This window comes from Delphinus delphis, chromosome 19 (genome assembly GCF_949987515.2).
Source record: "Delphinus delphis chromosome 19, mDelDel1.2, whole genome shotgun sequence".
Classification (NCBI taxonomy): domain Eukaryota; kingdom Metazoa; phylum Chordata; class Mammalia; order Artiodactyla; family Delphinidae; genus Delphinus; species Delphinus delphis.
Window position 1 is genome coordinate 43,160,480 of NC_082701.1, and position 18,100 is coordinate 43,178,579.

General features: G+C 53.0%; 1 protein-coding gene across 1 annotated transcript in view; it reads left to right on the plus strand.

The window, feature by feature from the left end:
- The window catches only part of KSR1 (kinase suppressor of ras 1), a 148,177-nt gene that overhangs the window by 91,927 nt on the left and 38,150 nt on the right, over positions 1 to 18,100 (plus strand). The window contains exon 3 of the mRNA XM_059998060.1: positions 14,286 to 14,433. Coding sequence (XP_059854043.1) covers positions 14,286 to 14,433 — 148 coding nt within the window. The remainder of the gene's footprint in view (positions 1 to 14,285; positions 14,434 to 18,100) is intronic.

Consider the following 18,100-nt stretch of genomic DNA (forward strand, 5'->3'; position numbering starts at 1 on the left):
GCTCTAGAACAGATCTGCCCAGCTAGATATTGGGAAATTCTTGTGTCAATACACACAGTTTTAATCACCTTAAAGCAAAAAGTCTCTTCTCTCATTCTTCTTCTTTTTTTAAAAAAAATCAGCATATAAATTTCAGTGGTCCTTGCTTCCAGCTATATGCCTTTGGGCAGGCAGCAAGATTAGAAAGAAAGATCGCTTAAGAGCGTGACCTCTGGAATTAGACAGCCCAGACCCTGCTGTTGGGAGGCAGACATAAGCTTAACTCTGCCACTTGCCAGTGGTGTGACCTTGGATAAGTCCCTTACCTCTCTGAGCCTGTTAACTCATCTGTCAGCTGCTCTAGCTAGAAACTGAGGAGTCATTTCTGATTCCTTCTGCTTCCTCCACCTCGACATTCAATTGACTAGCAAATCCCACCAGCTCTATTTCCAAATATATATCCCCCATCCATCTATGTTTCTTTTTCACCGCTGCCACCTCCCTAGTCCTAGCTACTGCATGGACTTGTGCAGTAGAACCTACATCACTCTTTGTATCACTCTTGCCCTTCCCTCTGTTTCATTATTCATGAGCCAAGAGTGATTCTTCTCAAAACCCCAATCCAACCACCTCACTTTCCTGACTACAGTCCTTCGCTGGTGTCTTGTTGCGCTCAGCGTACAATCCAGACTCCTCACCATTCCCTTCAAGGCTCTGGAATATTTGGTATCTGCCTCCTTCTGTGTGGCCTCCTGCCCCTCCTCACTCTTCCCCTCATGTTAGGACAGGTCAGGTTGTTTCCTGTCATAGCCCAGGGCCTTTGTGTGTTCTGCTTCCTCTGCCTGGAAATTTCTATACTCTCATGGCTAGCACCTTCTCGTCCTCTGACAGGAGCTTAACAGTCAGCTCTTCAGAGAAGCCATCCTGTCTAAAATTAGATGCCCCGCCCCGCCGCCACCCAGCCATGCCCACCACTTTGTCTCAGTATGCTGTTTCCTTTTAGCACTTATTCACAAATCTCAATTACGTATTTTAGTTACTTTTGAATTTGCTTTTTATTGTTTCCTAATAGGATATAAGCTCCCTAAGGAAAGAGACTGTATTTTTTGTTTGCTGCTGTACCCCTTGTGCTGAGTAAGGTACCTGGCCCACCCTTGCTATTCAGTAGCTATCTATTGATTGGATGGATGGATGGATGGATGGGTGGATAAATAGGTGGAAGATGACATGGTACCAGGGCACTTAGTAAGCACTTACTAAGTAAAAGCTATTACGTTCTCCTACTTCTAGTTAGAACTCTTCTGTAGCAAGTTCCAATATAAACCGGCTTAAAGAAAACAGGCTTTTATCAGCTTAGGTAATAAAAGTCCAGGGAAGTCTGGATGCAGGGGCTCAGATGATGCTATTAGAGCTCACTTCTTGGACAGGCCCACTCCACGTGGCAGTCATGAAGGGCACAAGCAGCTAAGCTTCACTTTCTTTCAGCACAGTAGTGGTGTTTCTTATTGAGAGCTTCTTACCCTAGAACTGTAGCTGAAAAATCCCAGGGAAGGCTCTGATTGGCTTGACTTTGGTCATGTGCTCATATCAGAACCAATCACAGAGCTAACAAGACAGAGAACTCCAGTTGGCCCAAACTAGGTCATAGGTTCAGCCCTTTGGCAGAAAGGTGGCGAGCCTGAAGGGTCAGGGCCACCTACACTTGGGAATTGGGTCTTGGAGGAAAGGGAGCCCCCGCTGACAGAAGAACGATACACAGACACACACTCTCACCCCCTTAGATAACAACTGTTGCTACTGTAGCTCCCCATCCCCCACCCTCACCAGGGGCTCTCCATGGGGATGGGTCACCTGGCTTTCCCCTGGGGGGGACCTTGCGGTGACCGTTGTGCCCGCCTTTCCCAACAGTGAGCAGAACTCCTCCGTCTGTATAGGAGGCAAAGGGCCTCAGGCTCAGAGGTGGTTCGTCAAAGGCCCAGACCCTGGCAGGGTTTCTGCAGAGATCATGTTTCTGTGATATAATAGGTGAGTCTATTCTTCAGTTTTTGTTTTTAATAACACTTCTCATTTTCTTCACTATGATAGTAATAAATATTTATTTTAGAAAGTATAGAAAAGCAAAGAAAATAGGTCATCTGTAATCCTGCACAGAGATAATGATTGCTTCTTGTCTTTTCAGGGTGTTTTTTTTTTTTTCTTAATATCCAGTCATTTATATGTATGTTCCTTTTCAAAATGTGAAAAGTATAGAAATTAAAGAAAACAATACTGCTGTTTATTGATGGTTTACCTCATAATCTTACTACTAAGAGGAAATGATGGAAACATTGTGGTGCATTTCCTTCCCGTTGGCCTTTGTTGGTTGATTTTTCTTTTCTTTTGTTTCTTTTCTAAATGTCGTTTATTCATGAATTTATGCTGTGATTCTTTAGTGAGTGTTCCCAGTGTGCCTGGGACTGAGCTGTGAGCTTTACATGGAGCATGTCGTTCAGTCCTCCTGATAACCTTCTGGGGAGATGGCTTACTCCAGTCCATTATGGCTGCTGTAACAGAAATACCGTAGAATGGGCTAGGTAGCTTAAAAACAACAGAAATTTATTTCTCACCGTTCTGGCAACTGAGAAAGAAGTGCAAGGTCAAGGTGCCAGCAGATTCAGTGTCTGGTGAAGATCCACTTCCTGGTTCATAGATGACCGTCTTCCTGCTGTCTCTTCACGTGGCGGAAGGGACCGGGCAGCCCTCTGGTGTCTCTTTTATGATCAGGGCACTAATCCCATCCTAAGGGCTCCACACTCATGACATCCCAAAGACCCCACTAATATCATCGCATTAGGATTAGGTTTCAATGTACAAATTCTGGGGAGAACACAAGTGTTTAGTCTGTAGCAGGAGGCAATGCTTTTATCCCCAGTATAGGACAGAGATAGAGAAACTGACGGTGTCACTTACCCCAGGTCACCTAGATGGTAAGTGGGGGAGCCAGGATTCATACCCAGGAAGTCTGGCTCCAAAGTTGGGGTCACAACATACACACTTTAAGTTCTCATGAATGGGACCGTGTTGTATATTCCCTCTGTGATGCCTGAGCATCTTTTTAAAAATTTCACTGAAAGTCACATTTTCTAAAGCTAATTACAAGTGTTCATTGTAGGAAAATTTGAAAATATAAAACTCAAAAAAGAAAATACCCCCCCCACAACCCCACCAGCCACTGCTAGCCAGCCATATCACTTTGTACATTTCTTTTTTCCAACTACACATAGTCAAGATCACTGTTTTTGGTGTACAGTTCTATGAGTTTTTGATTTTTAAGTATATATTTTAAAATTAATTTATTTTATTTTTGGCTGCGTTGGGTCTTCATTGCTGCGCGCGGGCTTTCTCTAGTCGCGGAGAGCGGGGGCTACTCTTCGTTGCGGCACGCGGGCCTCTCATTGCGGTGGCTTCTCTTGTTGCGGAGCATGGGCTCTAGGCACGTGGGCTCAGTAGTTGTGGCTCGCGGACTTCAGCAGTTGTGGCTCGCGGGCTCAGTAGTTGTGGCTCGCGGGCTCTAGAGCGCAGGCTCAGTAGTTGTGGCACACGGGCTTAGCTGCTCCGCGGCATGTGGGATCTTCCCGGACCAGGGCCCGAACCCGTGTCCCCTGCGGTGGCAGACAGATTCCCAACCACTGTGCGGCCAGTGAAGTCCCTTCTATGTGTTTTGATAGCTGGTAGTTTGTACGGCTCTTCCTTTGGGTGTCTAAACCACCCAGCCCCAAATCTGTGAGAGCAGCAGGGGCATTGGAAGCAATTGGAGTTCATGCGGGGGTGGGGTTTCCCCAGATGATTCACCGGGAGGAGGGAGATGATCGTGCTCCTTGTTGACTCAGGTCAGACTCTTTGGAGGGGGGCAGTGAGGCAGGGAACACCTCTCTTTCTTCAGCCTAGTACCCCAGATACCCTGGGTGCCTGGCCCCCTGCCCCACACCCGGCCCCCTGCAGCGAACCCCGCTGGAGCCTCTGTGTCTTACCCCCAGCACCTGCTCCGGGAGGTATGTGCTGACTCCCCAGCTCCCCGGCACAGACTATTTTTGGCTGCAGTGACTGTTCACTACAGTCATGAAAACAGAAACTCCTCTCCCTGCCTCCTTCCCTGGGACACCACACCAGGGACCGGGGCAGCCAGGGACCCTGGGCTCGGGCCCCTCGTCATGCATTGCCTGTGGAGCTGGGTGATGGCCAAGGCTACAAGGAGCACGGGGACCCCACCGCCCGTGGTGCTGCGTGAAGCACAAAGCCTGGACCAGCGCGGGCTGGAGGGCTGCGAGGTAGGCACTGGGGGCTGGGATCAGGTGGCCTTTGCATGAGAGCCTGGAAGGAGTGTGTTTGGCTGGGCTCCGGGTCCTTGCTTTGCTGTCTATAGAACACATCTGGAGAAATCAGCATATTGGGGTAGCACATGCCTTCCACTTCATTATTTCATTCCCTTTCTTTTTGGCAGTTAGGTGGCTGGTGGGGACCCGTCGGAATCTTACTGAAATAGATCTTCCCCTTCTAGTGAACGGTTTGGGGCCCGTTCGTGCTTTTGGTTTGAACAGGGCACACACTTGTTGTGAGCCTACTTCTTCTGCCAGGAGCTTAAGAAACCAGCGTTGTATGGGCAGGCCCAGCCCTGTCTCAGTGCTTCTGGTCAACCAGATAAGGGGGGCCAAGCCCTATAGAGGCTGTGAGTGCTAGCTTTGGAGGTACATGGACCAGGGTCCAATCTAGGCTCCATCGCTCACTTGCTGTGTCTTAGGTGAGTAACCTAATCTCTCTGAATCTCACTTCCCTTAGCAATTAAGCAGTTGTGCCCAGGCCACTTCACAAATGGCTGTAGTACCAGGAGTTGTTAATTTATGATTAGATTGGTTGTGAAAAGAGGAAGCATGTGAAGAAGCTGAGTGAGAATCAATGTGCCACAGCCCCGGGTGGGTCTTAGCGCTCAGCTCAGAGCCTGGGTGTTTGGGTGTAGCTGCTGATGTGCGATTTGCTTCTTCTTTACAAAAATAAAAAAGATGTGTCACTGAAGTGGGCATGGGTGGGGGTGGGCAAGAGCATGGAGCCGAGGATTTCTGCCCACCCACCACCTTTTGAGTCACCAAGACATTAGGGACTTGCCAGGCTCCAGGTGAGGCCATGAGCCCAGAACCCCACTGCTCCCAGATTCCAGAGGGCTCTGGACCCATGAGGTGAACATATGGCATGGTGTCCCTCAGGCCAGCACCTTTGGAAAAGATCCTCAGGGCAGACCTCAGGGAAGTTTTCCCTTTGGCTCACCTCTTAGAGCAGCTCAGAAAACCTCTAAAGGAATGACACCTTTACATCTGGGTAAGGAATGCCCACCGTGGAAAATGGTGAGCTCTCCCAGGGGTCGGTACATCCTGGTGTTGGTCCCCGGTGTTGGTCAAGGTCGCCAGGGCCTTGGTCCTGGTGCTGTTGTTCTGGGTGACCCAGGCAGGTCCCCTCCCCTCTCTGGGCCTCGGTTTCCTCCTTTGTAAAATGAGTGTTGGACTAGAATGTCTCTAAGGGTCCTTTGCATTCTGCCATTGACCTTGGCAGAGAAAGGATTTTTCTCCTTTCTTCACCAGCCTCATGAATACCCATTGGCCCCCTTCATGCCCTCAGCCCCTGGTGGCTCTGGCGATCGCCTCCTTGGCTTGAGTCCTGGCTCCGTGGCTGCTATGGGGCAGGAGTTGTTTACAGGGTTTCTGGAAAACTACAGAGAGGGGCTGCCTCCCTCCAGGGTCTCCCGAGAGATCTCAGTCTCCCGCTTGGCCATTGTGGGACAGCTTTGAAACAATGGGCCCCTGTCCTCGGCCAAGTAGCCTCTGCCTCTCAGGTCTCCAGCTCTGGGCTCATGTCCCGCAGCCTGGCTCACCCCCCTCCCTGCCCTGGACAGACAGACTGATAAACAGCCCCAAAGGACAGACAGTGCGCTGAACACTGGGACGTGCCGCTCTGGTCGAGGGGTCTGTGATTTGTCTCCTGGCCCTGCGGGAGGGCCCACCAGACCAGCGCTGGGGCCAGGCGTGTGCCAGGGCCCCGAGTGGAGTCGCCGCGCCCTGAGGCCCGTTTGCCAGTCCGGGTGCCCTGCCGTGGGGCCGGGCGGGGGGCTGGCTGGCTGCACTCAGAGCCCTCATGCTGCGGATGTCGAGGAGACAGAGTAGACTTTCTGGGAATCCTCACTTGACTGCTATGTTTGTCCAGGGGAGAACTGGAAGCGGGAGACAGTGACAAAGCCGGCCGCAGACATGGTCACACCTGAGAGCCCCTGTTTATTTCTGTCGGTGCCTTTACCCCCAGGAGAGCTGGGGAGGTGCGTTTCAAACCAGGCCCTGCTCCCTGCACCCTCTGCGGAGGATCACTGGGCATATCCCAGTTCGCCAGGGCTGTCCGTCCTGGGCAGTTCCTCACAGCTCTCCCGCTTTCCGTCTCAAAAGTGTCCCCGTTGGGATGGTCCATCGCACGCTCACCATCCCCCTCCGGAGGCCCTCCTCTTCACCCAGCTGCCGGCCCACTGCCACCCTGCTCGTCCATCTGCTGTATCAACAAGGGACGCCACGAGGGCCTGCAGGTCTGGGGAAGCTGCTGCCCTGGAGCAGGGCTGACGTGGTGACAGGCCCCTGACCCCTCCAGCTTCCCCAGCTCTGGCCCCTCCACACTGCCCTGCTCGTACAGGGAGGGACTCCCCACCTGCCTGTTCCCTAGAAGCCAAGTGTCACCCAAGGGCTAGTGTAGCTCTTTGGCTGCCGTCAAACCCTCCCCCTTCCTACCTAGACCCCAGTCTTCCGTTTGAATGTTCTCTTGTTTGTTGGTTTTCGAGTATTCCATTTTTGGTTTGAGTTTGACTGTGGAGTCTAGTGGAGAGTCTAGTGGGTTCTTTCCCACAGAGAGCAAGCATCCTGGGGGTAGAGAACCCCCTGCTACAGAAGCCCACCCATCTCCTCTGTCCATTTTGGGAGTAGCGTGTATTGGGGGAAGCACACAGCCCCAAACCTGGGTGGGGGGGGGTGTCTGGTGTGTCTTATGTTTCTCTAATCCTGGTCATCTGGCCATTTTCAAACAGCATCCAGGAGGAGCAGTTTTGGAAATGTGTGTTGATGACACAGAGAAAGGTGACAAAATGTAGGCTGCCTAGATGGCAGATGTGGGCCTGCCTTGCCTCTCCGTCGTGTTCCCCTTCTGCTGATTGTGTGCTGGGATCGGATGGGGAGAAGACACGTCAGCACAGGGAGAGGCAGGCAGGAAGGAGCAGTGAGACCCAGGGCCACCAGGGGATGGAGCCCAACATAGTTAACGTGTGTTTGTTGAGTGGCTGAATGACCCACGAGGTCAGGGGTTGCTAAATTACAGCCTCTGGGCCAAAGCCAGCCCACCACTGGTTTTTACACAGCCTTTCGAACTAAAAAATGGTTTTCACATTTTCAACTGGTAGGAAAGACAAAACAGCAAAACGAGGCTGTTTCGTGACATGTGAAAATCATGTGAAATTCCAGGTTCTGCGTGTGCACACGCAAGGCTGTTTCGTGACATGTGAAAATCATATGAAATTCCAGGTTCTGCGTGTGCACACGCAAGGCTGTATTGGCACAGAGCCACAGCCATTTGCTTCCATGTTGGCTGTGGTTGTTTTGGTGCCCTGATGGCAGAATTGAGTAGTTGTGACAGAGACCATATGGCCTGCAAAGCTGAAAATACTCTCTGGCCTTGTTCAGAAAAAGTGTGCCAATTCCTGCACTAGGTACCTCGGGATTTATGGGAGGAAGAATGGGACCTGGGAGGCAGCCACAAGACAGGCTTTCCCGGAGGGTGGGCCCAGCCCCCTGGGGTGATGGTGGTGGCTGTGGTGAGAGCAGATGCCGCCAGAAGCTGGAGACCTGGTCCCAGGCAGAGTTGGAGAGCACCCGCCTCCTCCAGAGGGCAGGAGGGGGGCTGAGGGGGCCTGGCAGGCCCGCTGAGGGGATTGAAAAGGAATGTGGAGAGAAGACCCACTGGGAGGCCTCCTGCAGCTGCTTTTAACCCCGCAGCTGGAGCGCACCTCCCAGCTGGGCATAGGAGTAGGGCACAGCGTGGAGTCTGGAAAGCCAGATGTGACCTGTGATGCCAGGTAGACTCTGGCCTGGGAAAAAGATCTCACTTTATAGAGCAAAGAAGTGGGCACCAGTACAGGCAGAGCCAGCTGGCTGTGAAGAGGCAGAGGTGGCCCGTGCCTCAGCCTCATCTATCAGGCTGTGTGGCCTTGAGCAAGTCACCCACCCTCTCTGAGCCTTATCGTCCGTCTCAGGCTGTTATGAGGACTGCATGTGCTGGCCTCTATAGTTCATCTAACAGAGTGCCTGGCACCCAGGAGATGAGTAATAAAGGCTCATCACTCACCCTTTCTTGATCCCCTTCTCCTGCATCCCTCCACCTCCACACCCCTTCCTAAGGCTTTTAAGCCCAGACATACTAATGCGTAGGCCAGAGACAGCCACTCCCTGAAGGGCCCACCAGGCTTCCCGCTCTGTGAGCCCCTACCCTGCCTAGGAGGGAGGGAGGCAGCAGTGTACAGGAGAGCGTATCCCCTGGGACATCTATGAGCTTGGGCTAGGCTAGGGTTGGCTTGAAGGAGTGTGGGCTCATGAGAGGACAGATCTACCTTCTCAGACCCTTTCTGCCCTGGGCCAGACTTAAGGCCCTGCAGCCTTTTTGCCTGCCTGGTCCTCACCCCCAGAAATTTTGATTTGATTGGTCTGAGGCAGGGCCTGGGTATCAGAATCTTTTTTGTTTTTTTGCGGTATGCGGGCCTCTCACTGTTGTGGCCTCTCCCATTGCGGACCACAGGCTCCGGACGCGCAGGCTCAGCGGCCATGGCTCACGGGCCCAGCCGCTCCGCAGCATGTGGGATCTTCCCAGACCGGGTCACGAACCCGTGTCCCCTGCATTGGCAGGCGGACACTCAACCACTGCGCCACCAGGGAAGCCCCAGGATCATTTTTTTAAAGCCTCCCAGGTAATTCCAGGGTGCCCCCAGGGTCAAGAGCCACTGATCTGATCTAGCCAAACCCACTCATTTTATAAATGATGAAACTGAAGCCCAGTGAAGGGGCAGGAACTGGCCCAAGTTCAAGAGGGTTCCAAGGACCCAATCTGATCCTTCTTTTGCTGTACTGGTCAGCTAGCTGGGAGGTGGTGGAGAGAAGCCCTCCCGGAAGGGGCTGACTTCTCCCAGGAGGGGCTTTTTCTCATTTTCTAGGGCTGGGATAGTGACTAGGTCCAGGACTGGTCCACAGACAAAGCCAGTATCCCCAAGCTGTCTGCTGATCTCCATGGAAACCCCAGGAGGCGCCTGACCCAGGCCCCTACTGCCTTAGCCCCTCCTGTGCCTCCCAGAATATCCAACTATTATTATCCAAGTTTCACCCCCTCTCCTTCAGCGCCAGCGGTGGTGAGAAGGCAGGAGGGAACCTCCGTCAGGTTCTCCTTTGCCAGCTGGAGGCATGGGGGCTCCCGGCCTGGGCTGCCATAGGCACCCCTAGCTCCTCTGCCTCTTCTGTCCTAGCCCTCCCACTGAGCCCTGGCCACAGAGGGGTGCCAGGGTCCCACGTCACCATCCACACGGTTCTGGGGGCCACCTCTGGTCTCTCTGGTGGGACCAGTTCCCAGGCAAGCATCTGTGGGGAAGGATCCTGGCCCTTGAATTAAGCCCCAGCCGGGGAAGCTGGTGGACACCCCTCTGCTCGTGCACCAGAAATCCAGGTTCGGCCTATGGACCTTGCGCGCCTGCCGCACTGATTGAGACAGTTACTGCCGTGACTGAACCATGCCGTGCTCTAGGACTAGACAGAACGCTAGACGGAGACACCAAGCATGGGCTTGCGTCTCTGTCTTCCTTCAGCCCAGGCCTTCACCCGAGTTCCGTCCTGAGCTGCCACAGGTTCTTGCGGCACGCGGTCCACACACAGGCTGTGAAACCCATGGCATTTCCACGGCCCGCCTGACCGGCCACGGCTAGGGGGGCGGCCTTCAGTGTCAGCCGGCACAGGTTGCTAAGTATAGACTCCAGGCAGCCCCGTGGCTGCTGGTAAGTCCTGGGACACCATTTGATACCCAGCCTGGCCCGTGACACCAGTTGCCGTCAGCAGCTGGGATGGGTGGGGAAGGGCGCAGCGTGTTTGGCCCGGCCCGTCCCCACCTTCTGCTGCAGAGAACAGAAGCAGCCGTTTCGTGATCACAGATTGGGAGTCATCTCCATGCTCCAGTGGTCCTGCCCTCTAATTATTATCAGAAAGAGTAACATAACGTCACCTGCCGGAGACATAAGTCGTGGCTCGAGGGAACGGGCAGAGGCGGGGAGCCAGTGTGCCCTGTCCTGTGGCCCCTCTGCCCACCCCTGCGCTCACATGCTGCCCCGAGGCTGGGTGGACCCAGAACGTCTCCCGTAGCAGGCTGGGCAGCCATGTCTTCCCTTCCTGGTTTCCAGTTCACGTTTTCTTCTTTAGACAGAAGCTGTGGTGGGGTGGGCAGTAATTCTCCTTGAAGCAGTGTGGACACTCAGCCTTGGTCCCTTCTCCAGAATGCCAGGGTCTGGACGCCTGGCTTTGAGACAACTTGGCATCTTCGTGTGACTCCAGGCAGGTGGAGGCCCTCCACAGCCTTGGGGCCTCTCAGACCTGAGAGCATTTCAGGGCGCCTTCGCCTGCTGGGTTGTCGACAGGCCCGTGAGTTCACCGTCAGCAGGCGGTGAGGCTCATTCCCTAATTTGCTTTCTTTTCAAAAAAAAAAAAAATCTATTTATTTGGCCGCGTCGGATCTTCCTTGCGGCATGTGGGATCTTTATTGCAGCACTCGTTGGGGTACATGGGCTTCTCTCTAGTGGCGTGCAGGTTTTCTCTCTCTAGTTGTGGCCCGTGGGCTCCAGGGCGCGTGGGCTCTGTAGTTTGCGGCACCTGGGCTCTCTCGTTGAGGCGCTCGGGCTCAGTAGTTGTGGCGCGTGGGCTTAGTTGCCCCGAGGCATGTGGGATCTTAGTTCCTGACCAGGGATCGAACCCGCGTACCCTGCATTGGAAGGTGGATTCTTTACCACTGGACCACCAGGGAAGTCTCCCTAACTTGCTTTCGGTTTAGAGATTATCCAGAACAATTGTACCTGAATTACTCTGGTCTGAAATAACTTCCTAACTGCGACTTGGCTGTGCCTGTGGCTGTGAGGGGGAGAATCGCATCCACGTGTGAGGCTTGGTGGCGTACACAGGAGGGGAGGGAAAGCGGCCCCTGCTGCCTTATTCCCACGGGGTGGACTGAGCCCTGAAGTCTCGGGGGAGTGAGAGAAACTTTCCAGCTCATTCGAAGCTGTAAGGAAATACCTTTTTTTCCCCTTTTTTAAAAAAGGGAATGGATTTGAACATATTCTCTCTCTTTGCTCGCTAAAGACAAAGGACTTCCATGGCCGCTGAGCCTGCATGCCCGGAGCCTGTTGCTCTGCAACAGGAGAGGCCACAACAGTGAGAGGCCCGCGTACCGCAAAAAAAAAAAAAAAAAAGACAAAGGACTTCCAATTTACAGGATATGTATATGTATATTTTTTTTTCCAGAAAGCAGGTAGAAATTAATTCCTTTACTTTGAAAAAAATCATTTTCCCCAAGATAGCTGCTGCGTCCCAAGGCTTTGCCCAAGTTCACGAGTGACAGTGGGGAACAGCTGAAGGAGCTTCGGGACCCAGCACACTGGGGTTTCAGTTGTGGCCTCGCCATTTATTAACTTGCACCGCGTGAGGTCCCTGAGCCTCAATAACATGGGCTTCACAGCATCTCCTTGCTGCATTGTTTTGAGTGGAGACAGTACACAAAGCCCTGAACGTATTGTAAAGCACTAGCAAATAGTTTGTAATAATAAATGTAGTTATTATGCTTGAGAAGCTGAAACCTGGTGTGGGCAGGGAGGAAAGGAATAGAAAAGAAAAAAAAAAATCTGAATTTGCATTGTAGTTAGATTGGGGATTGGGTTCCTAGGCTTGTCTTTGTCGTCATCAGTCCACCTCCATCCCCAAATCAAGCAGATACTGGAATCTCCACGGTCCGTAGAACTGCTGAGTCATCACAGCCTTGGGGAACCGCGCATGTGCGGGTGAGCACTGAGGGCACCCTAGGGAAAGGTGGAGGGTTGTTTTGTGCAGGTCAACATCACTTCCATTTGCTCTCCCCTGACAATATTGCCAAATAGCTTTTCATAGTGAAATGAGGGCAAAAGATGTCAAAATTGCATTTCAGTGAAGAGTGTTATTGAAGACAATAGAGGAAGACACATTGATTGAACAAAAGCTTCTGCCCTGGGACCATTATCTAATCAACCTGCTCTGTGTGCTGTTCTTATCCACGGTTTCCCGTTCCCTTTTTATCGTCTGGAAGGATTTCTGACAACCAGGGGTTTGTCCAAACCAATGATGAGCTTCTGGGTGCTTTGGGGTATCTGTTTATTTCTCATTTTTGGTGTGAGTCATTCTAAACAGCCATGAGATTCTTTCCCACAACCCTGGAGACTGAAGAATATACATACAAGACACAAAGGTGGGGAGAGGGGACACGGCCAGACACCAGGGGCCACATGCCAGGCCTCAGATGTGGCCCCACCCCCCAGGCATCACAGAGCCCCCAAACCATTGCCCTAATGACTCAGAGCCGGTATCTTCATCAGGTTCAGTTTTGACACTTGAGTTTAAGGTTTATAGCACCACGGATTGACCGACCATAACATGGCTCTCGTAAAATTAGGCACAGCTGGCTAATAAAATCAATGAAAATCAGCTTAGATCAAAAACTGCAAGCTTAGGGCTTCTGTGGTGGCGCAGTGGTTGAGAGTCCGCCTGCCGATGCAGGGGACGTGGGTTTGTGCCCCGGTCTGGGAGGATCCCACATGCCGCGGAGCGGCTGGGCCCGTGAGCCATGGCCGCTGAGCCTGCGCGTCCGGAGCCTGTGCTCTGCAATGGGAGAGGCCACAGCAGTGAGAGGCCCACGCAAAAAAAAAACAAAAACAAAAACAAAAACTGCAAGCTTATACGAATCATTTGATGTGGGATATTTGGCCTTCCCTGTTATAGAAAATCTGGAAACTCCAGAAAGGGGACAACACCCACACCCCCCGCAGCCCCACAAGCTCACCACTGGTCCCATAGCTCTTTGAGCTTTCCCTCTGCTGGGCCATATCTTATTGCATTGCAATAACTTATTTTCACGTCAGTCACTCCACAAGCCACTTGAGGCCAGGGACGTGTCCCATTGTTCTGAGCTCCAGGCTCCGTATCCCATGTGGCTCAAAGTAATCAGAGCCGGAGGGGTTTCCCCAGTCCTTGATGAGAGGAAAGAGCATAAGCTTTGGAGTTAGGCCTTGATTCAAATATTCGCTCTCTGTACTCATTTTCTTTGCTGTGTAACAAATTACCACGAACTTAGCTGCTTAAACCATCCCTCATATGTTAGCTCCCAGTCCTGCAGGAAGAAGACTGGATGGAGAGGTCCCCACGGGCTCGTCCAGCTTCCCTGCTTAGCAACCTGCCCGGCCAAAGTCGGGGTGTCAGCCAGGCCGGCTCTTACCTGGAAGCTTTGGGAAGAACTCACATCCAAGTGCGTTCAGGTCTTTGGCAGAATCCACTTCCTTGTGGCCTCAGGCCTGAGGTTCCCTTCTTGCTGGTCCGCCAGGGGCCACTCTGTCTCCTCGAGGCCACCCCGTTCCTTCTGTGTGGCCCCTCCCTCCTCAGAGTCTGTGCCAGTCTTTCCATCCTTCCGGCATCTCACTTATGTCCGCTACCTTGAAACCTTGGAAGGGTGCGACTGAGAATCAGATAAAGGACCTACACTGTGCTTGGCGAGGGTTAATTCTTTGTCATCCTTCTCTCCGTCAGTCAATTTTATTTGAAACCTATTTTGTCTGATTCAGAGACAGCAAAATTGTAAAGGGCTATCTTTATCTGAAGTACTTGTCGTTCTAAAAAGTCGTGGTGTTTCATCATTCTCCTGTGTAGAAGAATAAATAAAAAGAGACGAGAAGGGAACACACTCTTATCAGAACTTTTCTGGTATTTTCCTTCCTTTCCCCCCAACCCCAAGTTTTGGCATCTCTGCTTCAGCTGCTGTCTCAGAGCGCTGGGGGCGGGGGCCAGGGCTGACTGCTGGTGTCCTCGGACAAGTGGAGGCTCTGGGTCAGAGGCCAGCCCGCCAGCAGCTGGCCCCTGCCACTCAGCGGGAGGCTGGCCCGGCTGGGAGGAGGGTGACTGCTCAGCCGGCTCTCTGCCTGTCCTGTGCCTCCTCAGGAGATCCTCTGCGAGCTCACGCTGGATGCCCTGCTGGACATGAACGAGGCTAAGGTGAAGGAGACGCTGCGGCGCTGCGGGGCCAGTGCCGAGGAGTGTGGCCGCCTGCAGTACGCCCTCACCTGCCTGCGGAAGGTGACAGGCCTGGGTAGGTAGGACCAGCCCCATCGTTTCCCTCTCCCTCTCCCTTGGCCTGGACACTGGACTTCTCTCCCAGGCTTGGCCTGGTTCCCTGGGCACCAGGGCTTTTGCTGGGATGGATGACGGGGTGGGGCCGGTGTGATCAGGGTCTCTGGGCCAGCTTGGAACGGCCAGGGTCCACCCTCAGAAAGCGTGTGATGGACCTGACCCGAGGCAGAGGGCTCTCCCTGAGACAGAAGGCTCCCGGATCCCAACTGGGCTGCATGAAGCTTGAGCCATCGTTAGGAGCCCCGGGCTGGTCTGCTGGGCAGGTGCTCCCCGTGGAGCACCTCTGTGGGGCTCTGTGACTCTTCTGTAGTTTCCTGCAACCCAGCCCCCTCCCTCCCCTCTCCCTGCCCTCTCCCTCCCCTCCCCCTCCCCTCTCCATCCCCATCGGCCAGCCGGCTGGGCTGTGTGCTCAGAAGGGCCCGCGCTGGTGTGGGCTCAGCCTGAAGCAAGCCTGAGGAGAGAAACTGTACCTCGTTTGAGCTGTGAGTGTGGACATGGCCGCCTCAGGCGAAGTGTATAATCCTGGCATTATGAATAATGTTCCTCGGGAATTATTTGCAGGCTTTCTAAATCTTGCCCTGGAAACAGCTTCAAATGCCCTGACTTAACGCTCCCATGACCACCCAGATAAGCCTTTAAAATGCGCCTGATGAATGGAATTTGCTCCATTTTTTAACTCGCTGAGCCACTTGTCTTATCTCTGTCTGCCTGAAGCTTAAGGAAGGCTCTGAGGTTTATATTCTACTCGATTTTTTTTTTCCCAGAGAGGACTGTGCTTAATTTCTTCCCTGGCCCCATTGTACCAAGTCTTCCTCTGAACACAGAGCCCAGAGCTTCACTTAGTTCGGAAAACCTCAACACATCTGGCCTCTGGCAAGTACCGTGGAGTAAACAGGACAGGGACATGGTTAGCAGTCTTGTCCCCACGTTTTACAGAGCAGGAGACTGAGCCCAGAGAGGGTAACCAAGGACACACAGCAGTGGGTGGCAGAACTGTGACTTGAGCCTCAGCCTTTGCCACCTGTGCCCGTTTCACTGTCTTTTTTCTTTATGTCAAGAGAAAAGATATTTCTGATGGATTAATTTAGCCATTGCTGTCAGTCACCTTCAGACAACAGTCAGAAAAAAAAAAAGAAAGAAAAGTACTTGCCACCCAAGCTGGGAATCTGGGGGACCTTGTCTCAGCCCTGCCGCTCTATGCCTGCATTGGAAACAGTTGTAGAGGAGCCAGCCATTGGGTGGTGGTGACCCCCGTGTGTTAAGGCTGCTGTCTGTCCATCCTGGGTGCCAAGATAGGAAGATCACTAATTTACGAAGCACTTCTTACGTGCCAGGCACTTGACACACATGTGGCAACAGCCTTTTTTTTTTTTTTTTTTTGTGGTACGTGGGCCTCTCACTGTTGTGGCCTCTCCCGTTGCGGAGCACAGGCTCCGGACGCGCAGGCTCAGCGGCCATGGCTCACGGGCCCAGCCGCTCTGCGGCACGTGGGATCTTCCCGGACCGGGGCACGAACCCATGTCCCCTGCATCGGCAGGCGGACTCCCAACCACTGCGCCACCAGGGAAGCCCGGCAACGTCCTCTTAAGAGGTGGTGGTGAGCTCCTTTTGTTGCTAAAGCATCCGAGCACTGGAGGCCCTGGATGAGTTGTCTGGGGTCCCACACCTGACATGTGGCAGAGCTGGGCTTTGCACCCAGTTTTCTTCCTCAGAGGGTGCTTTTTCCACTATGTCCCCGAGGAGGTCCTGGGCAGAGAGTCTATTCCAGGTGCTTCTTTCTCATTCCATCTCGGCTTGTGATACCCCTACATCCCCAAGAGGGACCCACCGCACCCCAGTCCAGGACACGGGCAGGCAGATGGGTCTGCCCAGTAGTGGCTGCACTTCGAGTGTACCTGCTGGGGGCTGGGTGGGTAACTGTGATCACCCTGTCTCTCAGGTCATGCAATCAGAGTCTTCATGGCACCCCACAGGGCCAGGTGAGAGCAGTCAGGCTGCAGTAAAGATAGACTGTGGAATTAGGCTGCCTGGGCCTAGCACTCTGCTCAGCCACTTAGAACCCACGGGACCCTGGCCCGTTATTTAACCTCACTGTGCCGCATCTTCCTTATGAGTAAAATGGACATAACAACAACACTTCCTCACATAGAATTGCTGCGAGGATTAAATGAGTTAAGGATAAGTACTTAGTCTAGAGCCTGGTGCATATTAGATGCTCTTTTCAGTATTAGGCCTGTGGGGTCATGGAAAATGTGGATGTCTCTGGTCTTAAGAAACGTAATGAAGGATGTTTCTTTATGCCAGTGGCTGGTGAACAGGAGAAGATCATGCTTGCTGATACTCCCTGTCCTTCATCCATGGCAGACATCACTAATCAATCCCTGAGCTCTTCCTACTTAGTGACTCCAGAGTCATTCTCAAGCAGCCACACTGCCAGTTGACTGGTGTTGACATGCACAAGAGCCATTTGCCATCCATGAGCTGGCTCAAAGCAGTGGTGATTAAATAGACAGTTTGAAGAATCGAGGGCTTGTTTCCTTTGGTGGCAGACTTGCCCGTGAACCCATGGCACTCATTCTTTCATCCCCTCAACAAGAGTGTGTCCAGTGCCTCCTATAGGCCAGTTTATAAATTAAAGTGTAGGTCTTGGCCACAGTTCTAAAGGAGCAAGCCTAAAGGAATGCACAGACGAATAACTCATTCTCCAAGTTGATCCATGAATAGAAAGTCACCATGCAGTGAGGTAGGAGGAAGGGCGTTTGAGGAGGGGATGGAATGGACAAACCCTAAGAACTGCGAAGGATGATCCCTTTGCACCGTCTCTAATAGATGGCTCTGTGGGCTAGGCTTGACTACCTCTGATGGCAGAGAGCTCATTACCTCTGAAGGCTGTGCCGTTATAGGTTGTTCAGCATCGGTAGCCTTGGGGGAGGAGGCCCAGTGCTGTGGTTGAGATCGAGAGCTCGGTTCCCATCCCACTGCTTACTTAGCTGTGTGACCTTGGCAGTGTACACAGCCTCTCTGAATCTCAGCAACCTCACCATGCTGGGCGGATTTAGGAAGACAGGGTACAACTCGCAAAGTAGAAGGATTACAGGGTGAAAGTTCATTTTGCCTTGAGTCAAAATCTGCCCTCCGGTACTTTCCAGTCATTGATAAATACGAGGGAGGTGTCTTCTTCCCCACAACAGAGTCTCTGTGGACGGGGGTCCTTTCTTCCTGCCCCTACCCCTTCACTATCTCCCCATTTCCTGTAAGGTCAAACCTCAAGCCCTTGGCAAGACATCCAAGGCCCCTCCGGAGCTGGCCCCAGGTGGGCTGACCCTCCAACTTCATCTCTTGCCTCTCCCTGGTTTGTCCTGACCTCTCAAGTCTTGTGGGACGCGGAGTCATTGCCCGAAAGTGCTGTGTGCTCCCTGCCTTTGCGTGCACTGTTCTCTCTGCCTGGTACACCTTCTCCACGTCTTCCCCAGCTGGCCCAGCCCTGTTGCCACCTCCGCTGGGAAGCCCCCTGACCCCCAAGCTATTTAGGGTCCTCCTCCGCTGTACCCTCTCAGTCCCCATGCGTCTCTGCGTCAGCACACAGCACGCCGTGTTAAGTGTCCGTCCCTCTGACTGGACTCCTC